Source organism: Etheostoma spectabile, chromosome 11, assembly GCF_008692095.1.
Source record: "Etheostoma spectabile isolate EspeVRDwgs_2016 chromosome 11, UIUC_Espe_1.0, whole genome shotgun sequence".
NCBI lineage: Eukaryota > Metazoa > Chordata > Actinopteri > Perciformes > Percidae > Etheostoma > Etheostoma spectabile.
The window spans coordinates 22597322-22623025 of NC_045743.1; the positions used below are offsets into that span (position 1 = coordinate 22597322).

The following is a 25704-nucleotide window of genomic DNA, read 5'->3' on the forward strand; positions in this document are numbered from 1 at the left end:
CTAAAGCAACAACTTTTGAGGAGGTTAAACTGTGTACAAGGTTGTATACAGACATGTGTGGTTCCATGACGATGATCTATTCAGACTTGAAGTGTCTCAACCATTGGATGGACCTCCAGTGTGGTACAGAAATTTGGTATGTTCCCCTCAGGATGCATTTTAATAACTTTTCCTCTAGAGCCATCATCAGGTCAACATTTCAACCTGTTTAACACATTGTTTGATTAAATACCTGCAAAACTAATGGCACAGCCATCACCCTCAGCTGTGCCTCGTAAGATGGTGACCTGGCATATGGCATGTTAGCCATAGTCATGTTGTTATTTTTGTTTTCGACTCAAAGCATTGACGTGTCTTTCTGAAGAATCTGAGCAAGAGGAACTATATCCAATAACTCTTCTTCTTCTTCTTTACTAGGTGGTTTTTATAGCAACAATTATACAAATCAATGTCGTCAAAGGAGCACTAAAGCACCAGCAAAGTGGAAGTGGAAAGTTGTGGTTTGGTGACGCACATGTCATAGAAACAGGGAACTGTCTTTTGTCATGGGACCTCTAACACTTTACACTACATTACAGACTGTCTACCAAACTGCATCCTCAGCCTCAGTAGAACAAGTGCGCTTAGTTTCGTCCCCCCCGTCACTCTGATGGCAGGCCCTGGACTCAGTTTGTGGTCGGACAGGAACACAGCTGTTGGCGCTCTGATCAAAGCAGACTGGGACCTGAGCACTGTCAGTCCCTGTGTTCAGCAGCGCCATTCTGTTTGGGATTATCACACCTGTGGTTCAGGGATTAATCCCAGCAGAGACATGGGAACCAGGGACAAAGGGGCTCCAACGGTCCAGTGTAGAAAGGGAGGGGCGACGGTGTAGTGCATCCCAGGACTTTGCCCCCATGAGCTCTAAGTGCCTTTTAACGTCTGTGTGCCAACAGGTTGGAAAGGTGTTAGGTCGGCACAAAGGAGCATCATCACAGGGGTCAGCAACCTTTACTATCAAAAGAGCCATCTTTGGCCGCAAAAACATAAAAGACTGAGCGGCAAATCATATTTGAACCTTATAATGATGGTTACACAGACTTAATTAGCCTATGACCAGTACTAATAGGTCTAGAAGAGTATTGTTTATTTGTGGAGAGGGAAATATCTTTAATTTTCTTACCAATCCCAATTTCATTAATTAAGTCTAAGAATAGATGCTTTGATATTTTAATGAAGAATTCTGGCATATATTCAAAGTGAACAGCTTCCAGCACCTTACTATCTAGGTTATATCCAGGTTTGGCAATATTTAGAGGCTCTACAGTTTTACAGTGTTCAGAATAATTGCAGTGTGTTTTAAAAAAGTGAATTATGCTCAAAATCCTTTGAATAGCTTTTAAATCCATAATACCAATGCATTGGGAACACTGCACATTCAATTCCAAATCAAAACATGACCAAAAGGAATCAAGTTTGTGTTCTACCTTTACAGGAAGTGAAGAAAAAGGAATATCAGGCTGTTCAAAAAATATTAGTATTTACATTTTTCTTTACAAACTCAAACATTACTTTGAATCACTGCACTAATATTTAGTTGCATAACCATTTCTGAGAACTGCTTCACATCTGTGTTGCATGGAGTCGACCAACGTCTGGCGCCTGTGAACAGGTACTCCAGCCCAAGACCATTGGACTACATCCCACAATTCTGTTTTTGATGTCCCCCCACAAGTGTTCTATGGGATTAAGGCCTGGTGGTTGGGCTGGCCACTCAATAACATCAATCTGGTTCCTCTGGAACCAAGACTTTGATCACTTACTGGTGTGTTTTGGGTCATTGTCTTGTTAAAAGACCCATTTCCTCTTCAGCATAAGGCAACATGCCCTCTTCAAGTATTTGGATGTATTGAAACTGATCCCTGGTATGTGATAAATAGGCCCAACACATGAGAAACATCCCCATTACATGATGTTTGCACCACCATGCTTTACTGTCTCCACAGTGTACTGTGGCTTGAATTCAGTGCATGGGGGGTCGTCAGACAAACTGTCTGCGGCCCCTAGACCCAAAAAGAACAATTTTTCTTTCATCACTCCGCAGAATATTGAGCCATTTCTCCTTTGATAAATGGCAAAATTTCAAACCTTTTCAGTACATGTCTTTTTTCAGGAATGGGACTTTGCGGGGGGGGGGGCCTCTAGCTGATAGCTTTGCCTCACATAGCCTTCTTCTGATCGGAACAGTACTCACAGGTAACTTTAAGTCTTCTTTGATTTTCCTGGAGCTGATCATTGGTTGAGCCTTTGCCATTTTGCCTATTCTTCCATCAATTTGAATGATAGTCGTTCAGGCTTTGGCTGCCATTTCAAGGCATTTGAAATCATTTTGGTTGAGCAGCCTATAAGTTTCTGCACTTCTTTATATGTTTTCCCCTCTCCAATCACCTTTTTAATCAAAGTCCGCTGTTCCTCAGAGCAACGTCTGGAATGAGTATTTCCGTGTGAAATGCACTACAACCAGCATGAACAACATTTGCTTCCTTTCTTCCTTTAATATGGGCCATAACTGACACCTTTTACTTCACAAAATCAATCACCTCACTAATTGAACACAACACTGCTATTATTTTAAACATGCCCCTTTAATTACAGATTAAATTCCACATAATGAGCAGCATGCGTGTCATGACTGTTGGCGCTGTTGGTTTTCCCCAACACTTTAAAATTAGTTGCCGTGTAGAAATATCTACCAAAAAGTATAATTTATGAGGTTAGTGATGTTGGGCGGCTATTATGTTGAACACAACTGTAGATGAGCGTAAGCTCTGATTTTTTTAGTTGACTGAAATGTTATGTAGCCTAAATGGACAATCTAAGAATCACTTTAGGCCTACACTAATAATTCAAATTAAAATGTTACTGAATAATCCTTCATCATTTCCATACAACATTTTGGACAAAGCCACATGGAGCCACTGAGGGGCTGAGAAGCTGCCTTCAGCTCCGGAGCCACAGGTTGCTGGTTGGTTTGAACTATACTGGCTCCGAATCATGCCTACTGCTACTTGTGGTGATTGTTTTTTTTACATGTCATCTGTTTCTGTTTTCCCACTAGTGACTGAACTAACACTTTCTGTATATCTGTACAATTGTCTCAGTGTCTCTGAGCCCACCTGGACCCTGGGTCCGTCCTAGGTTTCTGCCTGTAAAAAGGAAGTTTTATCTTGCCACTGTCACACCCAATGCATGCTCTTGGGAAACTCTTGGTTCTTCGTAAATTATAGAGTGTGGTCTAGACCTACTCTATCTGTAAAGTGTCCTAAAACAACTCCTGTTGTGTTTTGATGCTATAAATAAAATGGAATTGACAGAGAAAACACAGCACAATAATCTGTGGCAGCCTCTCATTGTAATGTAGACTCATATAATATGTGTAGGCAGCTGTCTGCTTAACAAAGATTAATTAATAGGGAAACAGTGTAGGAAGAACTACAGAGGCCTTGCATATTAAACTAGTCTGAAAGTAAAAAGGCAGTGGCTTGGTTACTAAGATGTTAAAACTACAACATACAAAGACGGCACCCAAAGTTATAGTTGTGACATGTTGTCTCATATGATTTTTTTTTTGTATTGCGCACAGCTGTCTAGAAGAGAGAAAATGTTACTGACCGACCCGACCCTAAAGACTGAGCCCTGTCCGTAAAGTGTGACCCTAGCAGTGTCACACATCTACGCTATCAGCTTTCCTTCTTTTACTGACCATGCAGAACATCCTCTGTTTGTCTGGCTAATTCAAATGGCCTTTTTCCTCCTGAGCCAGTTTGTCTTACAGCTTAACGTCTCCAGCCCACTTTACCTTAAAGAAACAGAAAAGATCAAGAGCCATCCCTTCAAAAGGTGCTGTCCATCGGCTCATACCCTCCCCCCATGACAAAATCCTCCAAGGTGTTTAGTTCCCATTATACAGTTTGGTCACTTACTCTTATACACTCTTCCACACATATGTGTGTATATAACATAGTAAATGTGTGTGTAAGAGTATATAAGAGTAAGTGACCAAACTGAGCCTTAAGTGAGTAAAAACCAGTATATTTACTGTATATTATATATATATTTATATAAGTATGAGGGGAGAACAAGTATTTGATACACTGCTGATTTTGCAGGTTTCCTACTTACAAAGCATGTAGAGGTTTCTATCATAGGTACACTTCAACTGTGAGAGACAGAATCTAAAACCACAAAAACAGGAAATCACATTGTATGATTTTTAAATAAATAATTTGCATTTTATTGCATGACATAAGCACTTGATCACCTACCAAACAGTAAGAATTACAGCTCTCAAAGGCCTGTTAGTTTTTCTTTAAGAAGCCCTCTTGTTCTCCACTCATTACCTGTATTAACTACACCTGTCCACACACTCAAACAGACTCCAACCTCTCCACAATGACCAAGACCAGAGGACCAGAGAGCTTTGAAGGGACATCAGGGGTAAAATTGTAGACCTGCACAAGGCTAGGATGGGCTACAGGACAATTGAAAAGCAGCTTGGTGAAAGTCTCCCTCGTTCTGGGCCTCCATGCAAGATCTCACCTCGTGGGGCATCAATGATCATCAGGAAGGTGAGGGATCAGCCCAGAACTACACGGCAGGACCTGGTCAATGGCCTGAAGACTGCTGGGACCACAGTCTCCAAGAAAACCATTAGTACACTACTAAGCCGTCATGGATTAAAAGGTCCCCCTGCTCAAGGCAGCGCATGTCCAGGCCCGTCTGAAGTTTGCCAATGACCATCTGAGTGATCCAGAGGAGGAATGGGAGAAGGTCATGTGGTCTGATGAGACAGAAATACTCCACTCGCCGTGTTTGGAGGAAGAAGAAGGATGAGTACCATCCCTAGAACACCATCCCAACCGTGAAGCATGGAGATGGAAACATCATTCTTGGGGGATGCTTTTCTGCAAAGGGGTCAAGACAACGGCGTATTAAGGGGAGGATGGATGGGGCCATGTATAGCGAGATCTTTGCCAACAACCATAATGATATGACCAACATGATAATGACCCGAAACACACGGACAGGGCAACTAAGGAGTGGCTCCATAAGAAGCATCTCAAGGTCCTGGAGAGGCCTAGCCAGTCTCCAGACTTGAACCCAATAGAAAATCTGGAGGGACCAGTGACAGCCCTGAAACCTGAAGGATCTGGAGAAGGTCTGTATGGAGGAGTGGGCCAAAATCCCTGATGCAGCGTGTGCAAACCTCGTCAAGAACTACAGAAAACGTATCTTTGGAATTGTAAACAAAGGTTTCTGTACCAAATATTAAGTTCTGCTTTTTTTTTTTTTTAGTTACAGTATTGCATGCAATAACGTGCAAATCTGGATTTTTGTTTTAGATTCTGTATCTCACGGTTGAAGTGTACCTATGATAAAATGACAGACCTCTACATGCTTTGTAAGTAGGAAATCCTGCAAAATCAGCAGTGTATCAAATACTTGTTCTCCCCACTACACATATGTATATAACATAACAGCCTGTCAAAATAAAGGCAGATCTCTAAACTAGTTCCTGCAGGAAGAGTAGGGGAGAAATTAGCATACAGGTCCAGGATTGGAATTTTCCAAAAGTTGAGGAAGACTTTTTGATTTATAATATGAAGCGTGTTTCTCTTCATGATTGTAGGTGGAGTTTTAATTGGATTTAACAACCTTAAGTTGCACATCATTACATTACAATGGGGCTCATTTTTACTACAAAACACTTTCTTGAAGACAGAGTGAAGGGAGAGAGATTGGTTAAAACTATCATTTACTAATAGATTTATAGTTTATGTAAATAATCTGAATCTACAAAGTAACTAAAGCTGTCAATAAATGTAGTGGAGTAAAAAGTATATTTCCCTCCGAGGTGTGGTGGAGCAGAAGTAAAAAGTAGCATAATATGGAAATAAGTCCAACTACCTCATTTTATTACCACAAACAGTTCTTGAGCACATGCACTACACTTACTGTTTTTCCAACTCTAGTCAATATGTCAATATGTTTAATTATAGCAGTGTTTCTACTCTGAAACAAAAGGTTTTATGGCCACAATAAGTACACTTATGGAATATGCATTGGTAAATTGGGCACACAAACAAAAAACATAGTAAACAATAGCATGAATAGGAAGAGAGCAATGAGGCAAATGCACAATACTAATATTATTTACAAAAGTACAACTACTAATATCTTAAACATCACAATTCATGATAAATCCAGAGTAAACAACTCTTTATATATATTTTTTTTACATAAATGTTTCAATGATGTAGACGTGTACTTTGAATGTAAACAAGGTGTCAGATTACATAATGAAGCATCAAAATAGAGCTTGTTACCAGAGACCTGCAGGTGAACACTTAAAAAAGACTGAACATAATGGACATGCACAGTTCCATTATGTTTTACAGTGGACATTTGTAGTTAACTGAGAAGATAAAACTGTTTGTTTCTGCTCTTAATGGCTGCACTTTGCATGGTTTATTGCAGCGTTTCATTCTGCATGTCTTTCTCTCTCCAAGTAGCTGAATCACGCCTAAAAATGTTACTTGTGTGTAGGAGATCGTGTGAGCCAGCATGGGCAATCCTAGGAGCCTGAATACAAAGCAGCTAAATGGAATGCAGTCACCATTCATTTCATTATTTACACCTGTGCTTTTCCTACTTCCTGAGCATTTGTAACCTGTCTTGTTAAAAAAAAAGGCCCTGCCCACCTCCAACCTGAGCAGAGCGCTCATCACAATAACTGTAAACACCTGTGTGTGTGTGTGTGTGTGTGTGTGTGTGTGTGTGCGTCTTTAACCTGATCATCTTTAATGCCAATAAAAATTGCAGTACAAACCCAGATTTTAATCCAGCTATTAAATTTAGTGTGTGCTATTGTCCAGTGTGTATACCCCACCTGCACAGGCTCCAGGCGGCCACCTGGTATGGAAAAAGGATGGTCTAACCGTGCAGATCCACCTGGCCGTGCGACATTTCTGTCGCGCCACGCACCATTTTATTGATATGGGTGACATAAAGCGACTTTAACGCATCCTGCAAAGCATCGCGGGAAGACGGCGCTGCATTTGCATAGAAGTAGAGCACAGGGGACACTGGGGGAAGTCTCTCATTGGTCCTTGGTTCTAGACATCCTACTGCAAAAATGCTCAGGAAACTTTAGTTCCAAGTAGACAAAAATGAGCAGCTCGTCAAGCTCCTTGGATAGGCTGAAATGTTGCCTTAACATGTCATTGTCAAGCCACAAAAGGCGGTGGTACTCCCTACACTCCCGCCGGGCAACTTCACTCCGGATAAGGTGAACCCAGATGCAACAATGTGTCTTCTTCCTCCGGAGGTAGAGCAGCTACTATAATCCTTCGGTTTTCGATTCATGGCTAAATGACTGTTTAACAAAATCCATTTTATACACATCAATGCTCCCTCCAAATTTCAAATTTCGAGAGGGAGGGAAGAAGTTGGTTTTGAGCAAATAGTTTTAAAAGCACAACATCCCCCGCCGGCTCAAAACCACGCCCATAGCGGTAACCCTGAAGAACGCCCATCAAAGTTCAAATGAGCGTCTCCAAAGTAGATTTGATTGGTAAGACTTATCGGTGATGCAACCCACTGCGAAATAGTCCAGACTGGCCCTGTTCACCACTTGGTGCTGCTGGCACAGTCATTTACCAGCGTTGTTATTTACCACTGGCTGCTGGGGGACCAATAATGTTGGCCAATGAGTCATCCCTTACACTAATAGTGGCAGAGTTACTGGCACCAAATGTATTTGTCTGAATAGACCAATACATTAACGTGCTGTTGAAACAGCCCCACTCTTTCTAGCTTTTGGAACTGATTTGTCTTGTAAGCCATAAGAGCAATAGTGATGTTAGGCCACAGAAACAATGAGTTGGACCTCGTATAGACTTTTTAATTTAAAAAAATAAATATGTTCCAGATATGGTGTGGTTAAATATTTGCAGTTAGGTGGGGAAGAAGGGTGTGTGGTTGGCTTGGGAGTCCAATACCTGGAATTAGAAAAGGCAAGATGTTTAAAAGCTGTATAAATCCCAAGTGTTGTCTTGGCATTAAGATTTGAATTCTACTTTGTAAATAATGTATAATAACATTCCTTTATGTAAATACCGTACGTATCCAATTCCTTATATTTCTTTATTTCTTGTATTTCTACACTATTTATAATATTGTGCAACTACAACACAGAGTTTCCCTTCGGGGATCAATAAAGTATTTCTGATTCTGATTCTTAAAGTGACTATATGTGTGACTTATATAAAGTGACTTTCGGTTTGTGATGATGCCTTTGGACAAAAGCGGTAGAGTTTTTAACACATGTTTCACTTCCGTTGGAGGTCTTTTCTTTAGGGTTCTGTATTGCTGAGTTAGCATTACCAGGTGGTCGCATATAGTTGCGATTCATGTTTTGATCAGACAGAAAATCGTTAATTTACAATAAGAGAATAAGTTACAGATGCATCGTTGCATTTCAAGTGTTGCATACTGTAACTTGACCTACTGTGGATGTCTAGTGAGATAAACCAGGTGTCACTGTCACTGGGTCACGAGCCAAAGCATTAGGAGTAATAATAACTTAGATTGATATGAAATCCATGGACACTTTACACCAGAAACGTGACAGGGACAAGGGAAAAGAAAATCATAGGAAAGCGTCCGGCGCTGAATGGAAGGGGGGCGTAATTAAATGTTGTCTACTGACAACAGCCATATTGGGCAAGTTATTTTATGAATAAAATAGGATCTCATTCTACCTTTTACCTGCTTAGTTACTAACTTCGGCTTTTCCGGTGTTACAAAGAAATCTGTTACCCTTTGGAATGTTTTAATGTTGTGCCAGCAAGATGTTCTGCTACATATCATTTTGTGACTTTGCGGGAATAAATCGGACCCGGGCAAAGGCGTTACTAAAATCTATATAAAACTAGCGTTAGTCTCGATTGCTGTTACAGTTCATTTATGATCGTCAGATGGGAAATTACACAATTTCCGATTCAAAAGTTACTTATAGTTACTTTAATAACAATTTTCCTTGGGAAGCATTCCTCAAAGTTGAACCTCCTATAAGTGAGATTGTAACAAATGTTACATCTGGTTGTTGTTGGCTCTGTCCATTTTCTATAACCCTTGGGTTGTCTTCCCGTTAACCTTGAACTTGTCCTTCCAGGTCAAAATTGAAAATTAATATTTTTTAAAGGTTTTGCAATTATTCTTGGAATTCATGGTCAACAAACCTAATTTATATCAAATTATACATAGTTAAAAAGGCAGAAATTATGAATTTTTTTCACTAATAGTTAAGATCACAGGATGTTGAGTGGATCTCAGATGGGTAGATGTCAAAGTTTAGTCCGGATACTGTTTTGAAACCATAAAAAAAAAAGAATTCAAATGCCATAAGATAAAATAAAACACCCCAAAAATTCAATGAAAGTAATCATTAATGTCACCTGAAGAACATATGGAATCATCCCATGTTATTTTTGGACAATTTGGTTGAAAGAAATCCATATTTCTGATGAAAAGAAATTTGAAAGTTTGACCCGGGGACAACACAAGGGTCAAACAACACAGGCTATATTGAAAATGTTTTAGATGCAATATCAGTAATTGTTGACAGTAAAAAGTAAGAGTATGGTTATAAAATGGATGGAAGTGTTGGAGGTGATGACCGCTACAATCAAAACCATTCTTTCTTTGCGTCATATTGTTCCCATGGCAATAAGCATGTAAGAAGACATCTTATGAACGACATGATGGACAACAATGGGAGCGTAAATAGACAAATCACTGAGACTGTTTTCACCCAGGCTTGTCCCTTATTGTAGTAGCTGGACAAACCAACTCATTATTGGTTTATTAATATTGGAGATGGTCCGATACCATTTTTTTTTTTTGCTTCCCAACAACAATTCCAATACCAAACATGTGTATCGGGCGATACCGAGTACCGATCCGTGGGTATTATGTCACAACAGCTGTATGCTACTATCTCTTAAGGGATCTGATAGGATTGCTATGATCGTTGTAGGTCGGGCTCAGGTTTAACTCTTTGTGAAACATGAACAAACAAACAACGAACGCCACAGAACTTTCTTTTACTATCCAGTTTGACACTGAGTCAATGGAAAAATAACATTAATTAACTATTATTTTCTTCTGGGCTAAATTACATGGATTGGTGCATAAACTCCAGTATTTTTCAATTACTGACACCCAAGGCTTTTCCAATACTGGTATCGGAACATCTCTAATTATTATTCATTATCAGTAGTTTTTTTCTTCTCACCAGTTGGATATCTAAAAAATGATGCCCTAAAATTGCTGATTAAGTAAAAGAACTCACATTTAGTAAATGAGAACAGCAGCAGCGGCCACCATCAGAGCTCCAGCCAAGCTGGGGCGGCTCGTCTCTGCTTCACCTGTAGGCAGACAGACATAGAAAGGAACCATCCGCTGGGTGTCTTTAGCTTTTATACCGTACAAATATCAAAACTTTGAAATTCTCTGCTTGTTTTGTAACTCAGCATGAATCATGTTGGAAACAAGTGGTGTAGTGAATAAAGAAGTGTTTGTAAAAGTGTTTGTATTTAGCCAGACTTTCCCTGTTTTCTTAGTCCAAGGATTATTTTGAATAAGAATCTGTCAACTAAACAAGCACAAAACACAATCAACTGAATCAATCAGGGTTTACTGACACGGACTATGGTGACTATGGTGTGGTTGTACTGTAGGTAGTTGTAATAGGTCTGGCTAGTCTACACAGCATTCTGGGATAAGAGAAAACGGGGTCTGGTTTATTGGCATTTATTTAAACCAATCACAATCGTCTTGGGCGGCACTAAGCGCCAGACGGAGCCATGGTGCCTCTGCAAAAAAGTCTCAGGAAGGAACTTTTTTTGGTGGAACGTGTACGTCAGAAGTAGATTTTGTCGTCAACAGAAAACTCAGATTGGACAGATAGTCTAGCTAGCTGTCTGGATTTGCCCTGCAGAGATCAGAGGACCAGGTAACCATAGTCCTCAGATTGGACATATAGTCTAGCTAGCTGTCTGGATTTACCTTGCAGAGATCTGAGGACCAGGTAACCATAGTCCTCATAAATCCGCTGGAGGTTAGAACGCCAACACAAAAGAGGAAGGGGACGGACATCCAAAAGAAAAATGAGGAACATCTGGCGGAATTTCACTTGAAATGAAACGTTGTTGATTCAGACTAGTTTGACTTTGCATTGCACCAAACAAAGGTCCTAAGCTGTGATATGATTACAACATATCATGACCTGAAGTGAGCTTTTGGTTTTATAAAACACTTCTCCCATATGGCAATATTTACTTTATGCCCCTGGCATGATCTGGTGTGATAAAAGTGGTCTTTAGTTTTGCTTTAGGTTTTATATATAAAAACTTCTGATTTCGCTGATGATGAAATTGACCTTTTTTTGACTCAAAGACGACAAATACAATTTCCTGAGATGTTTAGTTTGAAATTGATTTACAAAGATGGTGTTTAAGGTCTGCAGACAACCAGACTGTGCCCTTGTTTTCTCTTTGGAATTTTATTTCAACCTCCTCTTCATTTACCTGCTCTTTCAGTCTTTCTATGTGCTTACTTGTACTGTTGTTCTGTGCAGTATGTCAGAGAACAACTTTTTAGGGGTCCAAGCCCGAGGATGCGTGCATCGCGGTAATCGCAAGGCGATACGCGGTTCACACAGCAGGGCTGTGGAACCCTATTGTTTTCGCAAGGATTCTTCATTATTATTATTCACTATTCATCATCATCGTTATTTTCTTCACCGCATAAAACTGGTGCTGCAGCCTAAACCGTACATGGTGGCGGCGCGCCATTTTCAGGACTGGTCCGAAAGTCCGCAAAGACCTCAGCCAAAAAAATTGACCCACTTCTACCACTAGGTGGCGCTATAGCAGAGAAAAACACGTTTGGCCCTATAACTCCCAAACCGTACATCGTAAATTTAAAAACCTTACATCCACGCGTTCCCTGGATCCTAATGAATCTCGTGATATAGGCCACGCCCATTTCCGCCTATACTTTTATGCGTGAAAAATCGCGATTTATCAAAAACCAACTTTTTCGAACTCCTCCGAGACCGTGCAATGGATCTGCACGAAACTTGGCACATAGCATCTCCAGACCGACCTGACACAAAGTTCTATAAAGATTTTTTATAGAATACAAATTTCGCATATTACGCTCAAACTAATTTGTGTAGCTAGCTATGAAAACACCAACTTTGCCATATCTCAGCCAACATAAATGCTATCAAAGCCAAACTTTACAATGTTACTTGCTATGAGCCCCTGAGTCTCTGTACCAAATTTGACGAACATTGGCCGCTAGGGGGCGCTACAAATACAAATAAAGTGTATTTCTCATGAACCGCTCGTCCGAATTTTACAAAATTTGACGGATACCATCTAGGCCCACTCCCGAGGCGGTCCTCGCAGCGGGGCAGTGATTGGCGCACTCCCCGGCTCGCTGGGGACGACTGGCGCGGGGAGGCTTGGACCCCGTTGAAACTGCGTGCAGTTCTAGTTAACATTATTTTGGGGCATTTTAGGCCTTTACTGTGATGGGACAGCAGAAGACATGAAAGGGCCGCAGGTCGGAGTCAAACCCACAGCCGCTGCGTTGGGAATTTCTTTCAGACAGTTTTTGTAACTGTTATGTATTTACCCACTGGCATCAAGAATAAAACCAAAGTGCTGTTAGACAGCTGTGTGACTTACCATTGTTTAACATGGCGATCAGAGTCACATTTAGGGTAGGGTTGTGAACGAGACAAGTCACAGATGGATCTGGACCTCCAGGGATAACTATAGTGCTTGTGAGAGTGTAGAGATGATCGTGAGGGTCCTGCAATGCGGTGGTGTTCACATCCTGCAGGTCTAAAAGGTGTTGGCTGTGAAGTCTCCACTTTACCAAAGGCTTGGGAAATCCTCTTTGTGTAGTGCAGACTGCAGTCATTGTTTCTTTATTTACATTCAGGCTGATATTCTTATAGGGAACTATGAGTAAAAGAGAGTGCAGTCACTGACAAAAAAACTCATTTCTGAGAATGCTTATTGGGAAATATGCTAATTCACTTTCTTCCTCATGTATTAGACTATTGCTGTAAACAAAAAGTTAAATCTCCATCCTTACCTGCAACATGTAAGGTCATTTGGCAGATTTGTCTAAATTCAAATTCGAATCTGTTCCTCCCTCTGCTATCAAAAACTGCTCCAAAAGCCTGAAAAACCCTTTGGTTGTCTTCAAGTGTTGTGTTTTCAAGTTTGACTGAAATATTTCCTTCTGTGATGTCCTGCGGGAAGGCTGCGATCCTGTCTCGATAGAGTTCATGTACATGCTCATGCATCTCCTTCCCTTTATTAAAAGAGTACAAAACGTAGGCTCTGTCGTCTTGCCAGTAAAAGCGTAGAAGCTTTAGGTCGGTGGTAGCAGGGAGCATCAGGATACAAGGGAGTACCGGAGATTCACCAACGGTAGTGTTGACATAAAGAACTTCTGTTGCATCAGAAACTGAAAATTAGAAAATAGACGGATTCTCAAACATTTCCATTTCCTAGCCTTACACACTGCTGTGTCATTACCGAACCCTATCATACTCTTCAGGTTTGATTGTTAAGATTACATAGTTTTAGTTCTCCTCACATAAATATTACACAAAATCCGTATTTAATAATAGATGCCAGTGTATTTCTGTCACGCATGCATGCTCACACACATACACACACACACACACACACACACACACACACACACACACACTCAGTGACATGGAAACAGTGCAGTAAAATGTCACATTAAAATTAAAATGCAACTTACCCAAAAGGAGAAAGCATGCCACTGATATAATAAACATTCTTGATAGGATAAGCTCACTCGCTACACAACATAAAGCAAAACAATTTGACTATAAAAAGTAGAATATGCCCATCTAATCAAAAACGCAAAGTGAAGACGCACACGAGACTGCAATTTCCTCTTTTGACGGATAGATCAACTTCTGGCCCGTTGTTGCATGCGTGCTGACTAATCATCTCTATTTAAAGAACTCTAAGAATGTAGTGTAGCCATATAGATATACCATCTGTTATATCTGTTGTACAGCTACTAGTTCACAGTTATGCTGATGATAAAGTGACGTTTCTGACTTCAGAACAGGATGTGGGGCGTGGACAACAAACTGCAAGTGTGCACAAAATGGGGACTTCCAGTGGCCATTCTATTTTTAAGTAATGGCACCCATCACGTACTGTATGCTTACAGGGGATGGTACAGATCAACCCACGACATCTGGAAGTCCTCTGAGGATATGTTCCCTTAAATGAAGATTAGCGCAAGTTGATTCAGGAAGACTTCTACACTTCCCATTCTCTCTCTCCCAAACTAATCAGCTGACTCTGGGCGTTCACTCTTTCCGTTAAACCAGGTTGTGCCATGATCTCTGTGAGCTATCATGTTGTTTGCATTCAAATTTCATTTCAAAACCATTAACCACTTCTCATCATTCCCAGCATGCAGCATTCCATCAAAAACCCCGCTCAACATCACATTCTTCCAGGTCTCCTCTTCCTTCATCCTTTATTTTACCCCCACCAGTATCTAGTCTCATTCAGGGATATTCCTATATCCATATCCAGGGCTATATCCCCTTTATGAATTTAGCATTGCAATGAAGTCTAATCACCACAGAATCCAAAGAACATAACATGTTATGCATATCCATCTGTGTCATCTCTTGATGCAAATGCACATACAGTAGGTCTATAACATTTTATGTATTTGTATTTGCTAGATCTTGATAACAGGATCAATTATGATGACCAGCAGTGTTTCAGTATTTATTGAGTTTCATCACCATCTAGTGGTGACAGATCATATTTTCTCATGACGGAGCCTGAACGTATTGGACCAAGAAATGAATTGAACATGGCTTTTGAACATGTTGTGATGTCAAACAATCATGCTCATGCATATACATCTTTGACTCAGATTGAGCAAAGACAATCTTTCTCCCATCCCACGATTAATGTGAACACAGCCTCCTTTCATTTAGGAGACTTCATTAAATATCTCCTCTAAAAACATTGTTCCAACTTCCATCCATGCCTTACTAAATTTCAATATTTCGACATAAAACACACAATATGGAAGTTCCCCGAACTTCCCTTTCATTAACCAGCTCTGACTGGGGGATCCCAGGGTGGACCAATCAAGTTGTTCAAATGTTGTATCGAGCTGGCAGGACTATAAGTATATCGCTTGATCCAATATTTGTCCGTTCTTTGTGTGCTGAAAGAAAAACAGTTGTGTTCACTCCCTGCCCCTGGAAATGGGAAACAAACAAAATGGCTCCGACCGAGGCAGAGAAAACACTACTTCTCGCAGCAACGGATGCAAAAAGAGAAAGGCAGTGGCAGCGAGAAGGACGTCTGACGGGGAAATCTCAGTATTTCCCTTAAAACTCCCCTGTTTGTGTTACCAGTACACTGGCTTTTGCGGTTTTGACCCACGATTTGATACAAACCTCCATTCCCTTTTGTATTTTAAGAAAAAGATTTTAAGAAAAAACAAAGATATTTGATTAAATAACATTTGAAAAAACTGTATTAACTGAACACCAAAGAACAATATTAACTATGAAAATTAACATACCGGTGAGTAAAATAAAAAAAAGAGCCAAACGTGGGGGCGGACCAACACACAGACGCATAAACACTGGCGCACACACTAGACACAAGCCACTTCCTTCTGTTTACTGATAGTTAGCATTTAACGCTAGTACGGTCTCAGCTCACCCGTCTAGGAGGCTCTGACACACTTTCCACACTCCGATGTTCCGTGCATTGTTGGACACACTGTTCTGAAATCGCTTACAGGACTGACACAAGTCCACAGCGGCCCGCAGCGTGTGTTTCTGGCCCTGGAGCTGTGGTGTCTGGATCTGTGGTTGGAGTCACCTCTGCTACAATTCTCTCTCATTCACTCTCTGTCTGTCTGTCTGTCTCTCTCTTCTCTGTCTCTGTCTGTCTCTTTATCTCACCCCCAGCAGATGACCGCCCACCCTGAGCCATGGTTCTGCTTGAGGTTTCTGCCTCTTAACCCTCCTGTTGTCCTCGGGTCAAATCTTACCCCCTTTAAAAAAAATGTCTATATCTGAAATATGAGTTTCTTTTTAACCAAATTTCCACACCAAAAAATGGATTGGATTTATTACAACGATCTCTGAAAATACAATTGATCACTTTCATTCCACTGATCGTAACTATTAGTCAAAATGATTCATGATTTCTGCTTTTATTTACTCAAATATTAGGTATAATTCCACATAAATGAGAGTTATTGACCATGGATTCCAAAAAGTAGTAAAACTAGTAAGGTGGTGTTAGTAAATACTACAAGAAAAGTCTGAAAAAGGGACAAAATTGTCAATTTTTGTCCGTTTTTGACCTGGGAGGACAACACAAGGGTTAAAGGAAGCTTTTTTTTCCTAGTGCTTGCTCTTGGTGGGAATTGTTGGGTTTCTGTAAATAACATCCCAGAGTACAATCTAGATCTTCTCTTTTATGAAAAGTGAAAACTGTTGTTGTGATTTGGCGCTATTTATATTAAATAAAATTGAATTGAATGTCTGAGACCGTCTCCAGTGCCTCCACCTGCAGGCTGTCAGCTGAGTGTCTGCCCGTTGTACTCTTGTTCGCCTGATTTAACTCGCCATGCCTTCATCAATATACTTTCACGTGTCACGTGCCTCTCCACAAGCAGAAAAAAAAGAGCTTAAAACAGGAGAACAGCAGGAGAGAGATTTTATCAGTCTTGTGGTATTCCTCATTTGACACAAGCTCTGACACAATGTCAAGCTCTCGACATGATTTAAACAAGCTTCGGAGCTTTGGTATCAGTTCAACACACATGACAAAGAACATCAAATCCCCTCATTTGAAAAGCTGGAACTACATAATTCAAAACTCCAGCAACACTGAACCACGTTGGTCTGACAGTAAACGTTCTTTACACGGATGCTAGTAACTGCTTTATTGGAAATTTAGCAGCTATATTATACTCAAGCACTTATGTTTTTCTTACAGCGACTGCCTCACTTAAAACTCTGTTAGCTACTTTTGCTTAGCAATTAGCAATGGCTAATTCCTCTCCTGCTCTCTCTTACTTAGCCTGATGCGACCAGACTCAGAGTCTGGCCTCTCTCTATTGAAATGTGTTATATACCTTGAAGGCGAGTATTCTGGTAGCCTGGCATCGCCCTCCTACGTACTGTCTTGTAGGACCAGACTAACAAGAGGGGAGACAACAACAACTATCAGCTTAGCATCGCTAGCCTTAGCTAACTCCTTCACTGGAAAAATCAAATGTGGGGAGGAGGGCCACATCAGGGCCACCAACAAAAGTCAGCAAAGACTATTCTTGCTCGGGCTTTAACTTCTGGATATTCGGCAGCGTTGCCACAACGGACCGCATCTTTCTCCCCCGCTATCACAGAACTCACCGAAGGTTACCGAACCTCAACGTCATCGTTCTCAGCCACTCTCTCCGTTATAAATATATATTTAACGCTTCTTCATACACAAGTGCCGGAATGAACTGGAACCAGAGACTTTCATACCAGGTGTGGAAATATACATTTTATTTATATTACATCAGAACAAAACAAAAAGAAAACACACAATTCAGGACTAGACTGCATTACAATGAGTGCTCACATTGCGTAGATGCAATGTGAGCACTGGAACAGTGACTGAAGTGAAAAGAAATACGAGTACAGCTTTGTTTTTTAAAAAGCTCTCAGATCCTATACAAATTCTACAAGTGCTCACATCGCATCTACGTGCTCTCACGTTTGCACCATATTTACCTCCATACATCTGCAACTTATATTTGTCCATCATCCACGTCCCACTCCCTTCCGCTCCCTCAGATCCTCTTCCTCCATAAACCTCTCTGTCCCCCCCCCCCCGCCCGTCTCACCACCATGGGGGGCAGAGCATTCAGCCGCTCTGCTCCCCGTCTCTGGAACTCAGTACCCCCCCCCCCCCCCCCCCCCCCAACTCAGAAACATTGATTCATTCCCCCATTTCAAATCTCAACTAGAAACACATCTGTTTAAAACTGCCTATTCCACCTAAATGTCTATTGCTCTGGCTTTTCTGTTGTTTTGCTGTATAATATTTGTTTTGCTGTTGTATAGTATTTGTTTTGCTGTATAGTATTTGTTTTGCTGTATAGTATTTGTTTTGCTGTATAGTATTTGTTTTGCTGTTCTTAATTTATGAATTCCCTGTGCGGCGTCCTTGACCGCCAAGAAAGGCGTCTTTAAATAAAATGTGTTATTATTATACATTGCCAGGGAAACTGGTGTAGAGTTGAGCACAATAACCGAAACCAGTAGGCAAAAATATAAACCACATACTCAAACCAAATTAAATCCCATTAAACAACACTACCTTTAACTGCACACAGCACACAAAACACCCATGCAAAATGGTTACTCTACCCTTTAGTTCCCCCCTTCAATATAGCCCGAAACACAAGATATGACCTACTGGGAGCGCAATAAATCTAACATAAGTGGTTGGTGTCATGTATTGGAGTAGAGAGGTCACATGTTTAAGAATGAGGAAGTTAGTTAGGGACATAGCCTGATGGCATGTGGCTGTAATAAAGGTGTTCAGATAATAAAGCAGGTGAACGAAGAAGCTCCATGTGGTGATTAAATTCAGAATGCATTATCTAATTAATTATTAAGATAGGCACACGACAATGGTGACGAGGGACTTTAGCGGTCACATGTTACACAGACCCCGTTGAGTTACATGCGGATGGAAAAGGGCTTGTTATTAATGATGATACTACGGATGTCACAAAACAGAGGAGACAGGCTCCACTTTAGCACCTTGCTGCACCAGAGGTTCAGGATATATTTTGACTTTGCCACACACAAGAGAGGCGACAGACTACACAGCCGCGGTGGGAACACTGAATATGTACATCACTCCCAGTGTCAATCCAGCGTTTGCCCGCCAGACGTATCCAAAGTCGTGTCAGAAACAAGATGAGACTTAGGAAGACGCGAGAGACTGTGATTTTCGAGTTGATACAGATAACCACATAAGGAATGCAATCCTTAGTAAATTTACATCGGCCTATGTGCACAGAAAATTACTTGAAGAAGGTCATGGACTGACGCTGGCCCACACGGTGGAACTGGCCTCACAGTGTGAAAGAATAGAGGAGCAGATGGCGGCTATGTCTCTGAATGGACAACAGGGGGAGACAGAAACTGTTTATTGTGTCAAACAAAAAGGAGGAAAGTACATGAGAACAGGACAACTGAGAGATAAAGATGATGACAAAACTAGGAAAAAAAATGTTACAGATACACTGATCACATGGGAAAAGATCCCAAATGCCCTGCACGTGGACGGACAGCAACATTTTGCAAACAACGTTTTTCTAGACAAAATGGATCTCGTAACACATAATCAATGTGGGACAAGCTGTCATAGTGCTCATGTTCCAGCTGATAGTGACAGATCGAGCTATAATAAGAAACATTTTGAGACGTGTCTCTCTGTTTGAGCGTCTTCCATTGACTCTGCAGGACGTCCCACGGCTTGTCCTAACTTTTGTCAACCATTTCCTAGGCGAGTTACTGATAAATTAAATTCAGAAAGTCTCTCGTCTCCTCGTCCGTCCACTTCCAGCTGTCTTTGTTGACACCCGCCATGTGTGCAGACAAAAAGGAAACACTGGGGGAAATGAACTACAACTTCTTCTTCGTTTTGTGGCGGGTTGCAACCATAAAATGACCTGAAAGAATCGCAATTCATCATTTATTCAGCAAATAATGTTTCCATCAGCGTTTATCGCAAGGGAAAATACGATGAGACCAAACGTATTGTTGAAATATCATTTGAGTCGATTTTTATGAAATCCCATCGAATTTTACTGTTTCCATAAGGCGTTTTTCATTCATATCACTTAACTTGGATAAAAACGTGTGGATGGAAACATAGTTAGTGATGTCAGAGTGATGTGACATTGTTAAAACCAAGGGAAAGCCTGGCTGCTGAGTTCTGGACCAGCTGGAGGCGGGAAAGTAACTATAAAAAAATGTCCTTTTCAAGATCCGGCTGCGATAATACGTTTTTGATTTTGGAGATGGTAAAGATATGGAGAAAACTTAAGAAAAATTAATGAGCAATTCTATTGATACATGGGATGAATGTGAAGTCAAAAATGACAGCTAAGTTAACATTAACATTAGTGTTTATTTGTGTTTACTTGCTTGTTTTTTTGCTTTTTACTGAAAGAAACTACTGCTGTATTAAGGGAATTTCCCCACTGTTGGATGAATAAAGTATCATCTAATCTGTCTCTCTTATCTATATATATTATATATACACATATTGCTGACTCTTAATTGTCTTTGTCACATTTTGAGGTGTTGTTTTATCTGCTTTTTCATCTCTTTCACAATTTGGTTTCCCCTTCTGCAGCAGCAGCATCATCATCAGCAGCAACAGCATCATCATCATCAGTAACGTCATCCTCAGCAGCAGCAGCATCATCATCATCATCATCAGCACCGGCCGCAATGTCATCATCATCAGCAATAACGTCATCTTCAGCAGCGTCATCAGCAGCAACAGCATCATCATCATCATCAGCCGCAATGTCATCATCATCAGCTATAACGTCATCTTCAGCAGCATCATCAGCAGCAACAGCATCATCATCATCAGCAGCCGCGATGTCATCATCATCAGCAGCATTCTCATCATCAGCAGTAACTTCATCCTCCGCAGCATCGTCATCATCATCAGCACCAGTAGCATCAGCAGCAGCAGCAGCAGCAGGTATGTTAACTGTGCAGCCAAAACATATCCTCCACGGTATGTCTTCACAAACACACACACACACACACACACATTAATTCAATCTTTTCTGATTGATGATACTGTATCAAGTAATTATGGCAATAAATCACTCACATTTCCTAAACAGCCACAACAGGAGAACGAGTATAGCAGATATAGCAAGAGTTACAAAAACCCAATGATTTTGAGTCTGGCTCTCACCTGTGAAATAGGCAAAATAACAGAGTGAAGAACAGAACATGTTGCACAAACACTAATTATGCATTTAAACATTAAAGCGTAATTCTCGCCAAATTGCAACCTAGGGTATTTTTGTGACTGTAACTGTAGCTCCACTTTTAAGACCGTATTATCCCGTATTCTAGTTTTTCGGGCAAATGGCTTTATGAATGGGAGTGCTAGGGGCGCTACTATGATAGCATCAAAGTTGCTAGTAAGTATTATTATTTTTCAAAGTATTATCGTTTTTGTATTGTATTTGGGTCAAGTTTCAAATTTTTACAAGAGGAAAAAGTTAAAATTTTTCTATCTAAAAATCAATAGCCTAACCTCATTTTCTGTGATAAACATGTATTCCTGACTCAATTCAGAAAATTATTCCGGATATGACCACAGGCGGAGTAGGGACCCGAGGGATACGAGAAAGTGAAGACAATACAAGGGTTCAAAGTGGCGCTTCCATCCTAATTATGCTTTTAAACGAAGGTTTGACTCGGGTGCATTCACAAAAAGACTCTAGGTTGCAGTTTGGTGAGGTTCCGCTTTAATGTACCACTTGCTTTTTTGTAGGGCTGCCACTCAGAAACACTTCAGGCCTCAGGGTTATGCGGCTTTGGGAGTGTCACTTAAACAGCCCATTTGTGCGACATCCTGTTGTCTTCTTTAACCCCCAATGTAGCCAATGTAGTAGGCTTTATATTCCACGGTCATTGTTTTACTGTCAGATTGTCAATGGAGCTCGACATTTCTCGACAATTCTTTTCGCTCTGTGAAACAACTAAGACTGGCTATAATTCATTGGAAGTAATGGCGCTTTCACACCTAATGTGCAGTGGACTTGGGGGTGAAGTTGCCACATTGTTGCATTTTTCATTTGGTTTTCCGAGCCACATCAAACAGCTCCGACTGGGGGATACCGAGGCGTTCCCAGTGAAAGAGAGCGATGATCTCACACAGACTACCAGAGATGTCTGTTTAGAACAGCTTATAGATCTGAACCTTATCACCCCTTAAATCATAATTAGGTCCGTAAATGGTGTGCAAGGTTAAAATCACAGGATACTAAATGCTCTGTTTTTGGTTCACTTCTTGTATTTGGATCGGACAACGCACCAGAGTTTGGATGAGCTTTGACACCAGCCCAAACCAACCAGAATATCCAACCAAACGCCCCAGGGTTTGTTTTAAACGGACCAATCAAGGCAGGTGTGAAACCAACCTAAGTGTCGTTACAGTCTATTATTAGTTATTTGTCTTAACTCAAACTATATAGTTTCAATTAATTGTATTAAACACTTAAGTTCTGAGTAAAGGTACAGCACCTTCAAAGATGGTTGGAGTTGCCGAACTCACCAGACACATAGATTTCTACGTTTTTCCTGATGGTCTGGTTGGAATGAGGGTTGTATATGAGGCAGGTTACAGACTGTAAGTCCTTCACGCTGACAGAGCTTTCGACAGAGAAGGTTTTCTCGGTTGGATCCTGCAGCAGTTCCGTCAGAGCTCCGTGCAGCTGTGCCGAGCCGGATTTGTTTTGACCCGTCCAGGACACTCGAGGTCTAGGGTAACCTCCACGTGCTGTGCAGGTTGCATTCTTTGTTGTCTCGTTAACTGTCAGGACTAGATCTTGGTATGGAGCTATGAGTGTGACAGAAATAATAACTTTAACATTTCTAACACTTTTATCCAACATTGTGGTTTAGAAGAAATAAGCTAATTTACTTACCTGAAACCTGCAATGTGGATTCACAGCATGGGTCACATGGGTTGGGACCTCCCGTCCAACCAACACTGGCATAGAATGTTTTCTTGTCATCTACTACAACAACATCGTTAAGTCTAACGGAAATGTTTCCAGAACTCAACTCAGTATTGAAGGCTTCAACCCTGTCCCTGTATTTATCAGGGATTTCTGTTTTCCCACTAGGGTTCCAGTAGAATAAAACGTCATGAGACTGGTCCTCCTGCCAGTAAAACCATTTCAGACTCTCAGATGAATTAGCTGGTAGGGAGCATGGAATCAGGATGGATCTTCCAACAGGGGCCTGCAGGGGGATTTGGTCCATTATGGGTGCTAGAAGAGAGATCATATTAGTCAGCAGAAGAAATGGTGAGTCCTAATTCTGACTCATTAAAACACTGGCAACCTCACAGCTGAATACCTCCAATAAAATACTGCAACAGCCCCAGCAGGGTCTGTATTTTTCTGCTTCCACGTCTACAGCGTTGTAGCACTTTAATCACACCTAGGCCCAATGTAAATCTTTTGAAATATAACGATTCAAATCTCATTCTTGGGGTCAGGATTCAATTCAAAATTGATGGTCCATTCAAAATTACAGCCCTATTAATTCAAAAACAATTTTCGATTGAAAATGTATTCTTGGTTCAGTTCAAAGGCTTGCCAAATTTTAGGAATTAGTTTCACGATTTTATTTATCATGAGATGCAATACAATACAATTACAGAAGCAGTTATTGTCACTGAATATCTTGGGTCTCAGGCTCCTTGCAACAATGCTAATTAAAATTGTATGAAACAGAACATTTGTATAACATTATGGAGTTTTTATATTTGAAAACATTTTATCAACTGATTGCACAAAAAGTACAGTTTATTCATAACTGGGATTGTCTAGGCAAAAAGTTGTATTTGATCTGTGTATCAATCTAAATAAAAATGAGCAGGCTCTAAGTAAAATGCAATGTGCTTATGGCCAGGCATATTTGTAAAATGAGTATTAAAACACTGATGGGGGACCGGGACACTAATGGACAGTCTCTTGCAGAAAAATGGATGAACTGCTTATTACCATTCATGTATGGATTATTTAACTGCATCATCATGATTGTTATGGAAACAACATGGAAAGAACAGCGGTGTTGCCGTTAGCGCTATTGTACATTTTTAATTACTGTGCAATTACATCATCGGACTTTAAGATGTCTTTGCTCTTCATTCATTCTAAACTTCACTCAGTATATTGATGTCAGGAATATGATTTTTTGTAAAGACAGCTCAGGGAAATGTCTAGTCCCCGATCTCCGAGCTTATTAAAACGCATCCACCTTAAAGTTGTATAGAACTGCTATAACTTTATTTACCATTCACCTGGGACCAGCTGTAAACAGCAAATTTGCATATGAAGTTTAAACAGCACTTCCACCGCCATCTCTTGGTCACAAAACAACAGACATATTTTTTAGATTGCAAATTAGGTGTATAAAACAAGGGAGCAGATGAAAGTGTTGGTTCCATTTTACACTCACCAATCACCTCAAGTGGCCAAATCAGTTTGGTACAACAGGAAAGGCAATGATTTTTTTTTTTTTAATTCTAAACTTTTTCCAACTTAAATAATACGTAAATGAATGTATACTGTTTGTTGTTCCCCAGTGGTGAAATTAAACTCTTTTAGAAAATCACTACTCACCTATGCTTGCACAAATGGAGAGATGTCAGAGTGAGTGGGCTACCAGCACCCTGAGCAGTTGTGGGGGGGTGCCATCTCTCCAGCTACCAATCCACATGCCACACTTTGATCCATACTGGTATTTGAACCAATGACTCGCTGGTTCCCAACCCAACTCCCTGCTGACTGAACTACTGCCACCCCGACTTGTCAGTTTAACAGTACAGGCCTACTTTGCCTGCTGTGTTAATCATCAAAACTTACCAGAGGTTGGCTTGATGTGACAAAGAAAAACCACTGAACAATAAATTCTATCAATCAGTTGATGACAACCAGTCCCTGTTGCCCTGATCTCTTTTTGTCTGTCTGGGGGAAAAACCAGGACCATATCCCACAAAAATCCTACAAAACACCTGACCTGAGTTTATTTTTTGCTATAACTGCAACTGTTTTAACCACTTCCCTGTATGGTGGAGACAAAGAACACATGAGAAAATACCAAAGTAAATAGCTTACCACATAGAAGTAAAATCACAAGGCTGGTAGGAGACATGTCTGTACTGTGAAACACAGATAGACACTTTTGTGATATTTAAGAAACCATGAATGGAATCTTCTCTGGAATCATCTCTCATGAATATGAAGTTGGTCTCCAGCAGTTTTACTTTATCTGATTACCAGTATTACTTAATATTTTAAATATGCACTGTAGTATACAGGGTTATTAAAGTAAACTAGCAATAATAAGCCGTGACAACCCTTCAAGAAATGATAGAAATGGAACAGATTTGACATTCCAGGAGATGGCGCTGTGCTGAAATGAAAACTTTGCCAGACCTTCCTCCACAGCACTGCGGAGGAAGGTCTGGCTAGTCCACACAGCATTCTTTAAACCAATCACAATCGTCAGAGTCACTGTAAAATAGTCAAGCGAGAGAGAGGGTTAGAACACCAACACAAAGAAACGGCAAAAATACATGCATCCATGGGTGCCCAGATGGCTCGGTTGATGGGGCCGGACCCATGTGTAGAGGTTTGGTCCTTGTTGCAGCGGGCCCTGTTTTGACTCCGGCCTGTAGCCCTTTGCTGCATGTCATCTCC

At 40.7% G+C, this 25704-nt stretch overlaps 2 protein-coding genes and 1 long non-coding RNA gene across 7 annotated transcripts in view; 1 reads left to right on the forward strand and 2 right to left on the reverse strand.

Moving 5' to 3' along the window:
- Window positions 1-394: 394 nt before the first annotated feature.
- On the reverse strand, window positions 395-14197 carry LOC116698088 (CD276 antigen homolog). 4 transcript variants are annotated; one of them, XM_032529861.1, is made up of 5 exons: window positions 13900-14195; window positions 13216-13593; window positions 12801-13079; window positions 10394-10469; window positions 395-921 (listed from the first exon to the last, which is right to left on the reverse strand). In XM_032529861.1, exons 1-4 carry the CDS (start codon window positions 13934-13936, stop codon window positions 10396-10398), a joined length of 768 nt encoding a protein of 255 aa, XP_032385752.1. In that variant the 5' UTR covers window positions 13937-14195; the 3' UTR covers window positions 395-921; window positions 10394-10395. The 4 variants fall into 4 exon arrangements, with proteins under 4 accessions (XP_032385752.1, XP_032385755.1, XP_032385754.1 ...); XM_032529863.1 differs by lacking the exon at window positions 395-921 and adding an exon at window positions 5772-8039; XM_032529862.1 differs by lacking the exon at window positions 395-921 and adding an exon at window positions 9606-9622 and having other exon boundaries at window positions 10390-10469.
- Window positions 14198-17345: 3148 nt separating this feature from the next.
- The window catches only part of LOC116698098 (uncharacterized), a 15984-nt gene continuing 7625 nt past the window's right edge, over window positions 17346-25704 (forward strand). The window contains exons 1-2 of the long non-coding RNA XR_004334114.1: window positions 17346-17356; window positions 19262-19264. This is a non-coding gene — a long non-coding RNA (uncharacterized LOC116698098). The remainder of the gene's footprint in view (window positions 17357-19261; window positions 19265-25704) is intronic.
- Window positions 20125-25704, reverse strand: part of LOC116698083 (CD276 antigen homolog) — a 6066-nt gene continuing 486 nt past the window's right edge. The window contains exons 2-6 of one of the 2 annotated variants that reach the window (XM_032529852.1): window positions 25120-25163; window positions 22918-23265; window positions 22545-22829; window positions 21087-21173; window positions 20125-20993 (exon numbers count right to left, since the gene is read on the reverse strand). In XM_032529852.1, coding sequence (XP_032385743.1) covers window positions 20566-20993; window positions 21087-21173; window positions 22545-22829; window positions 22918-23265; window positions 25120-25156 — 1185 coding nt within the window. In that variant the 5' untranslated portion in view covers window positions 25157-25163 and the 3' untranslated portion in view covers window positions 20125-20565. The remainder of the gene's footprint in view (window positions 20994-21086; window positions 21174-22544; window positions 22830-22917; window positions 23266-25119; window positions 25164-25704) is intronic. The other variant, XM_032529853.1, reaches the window with a different exon arrangement.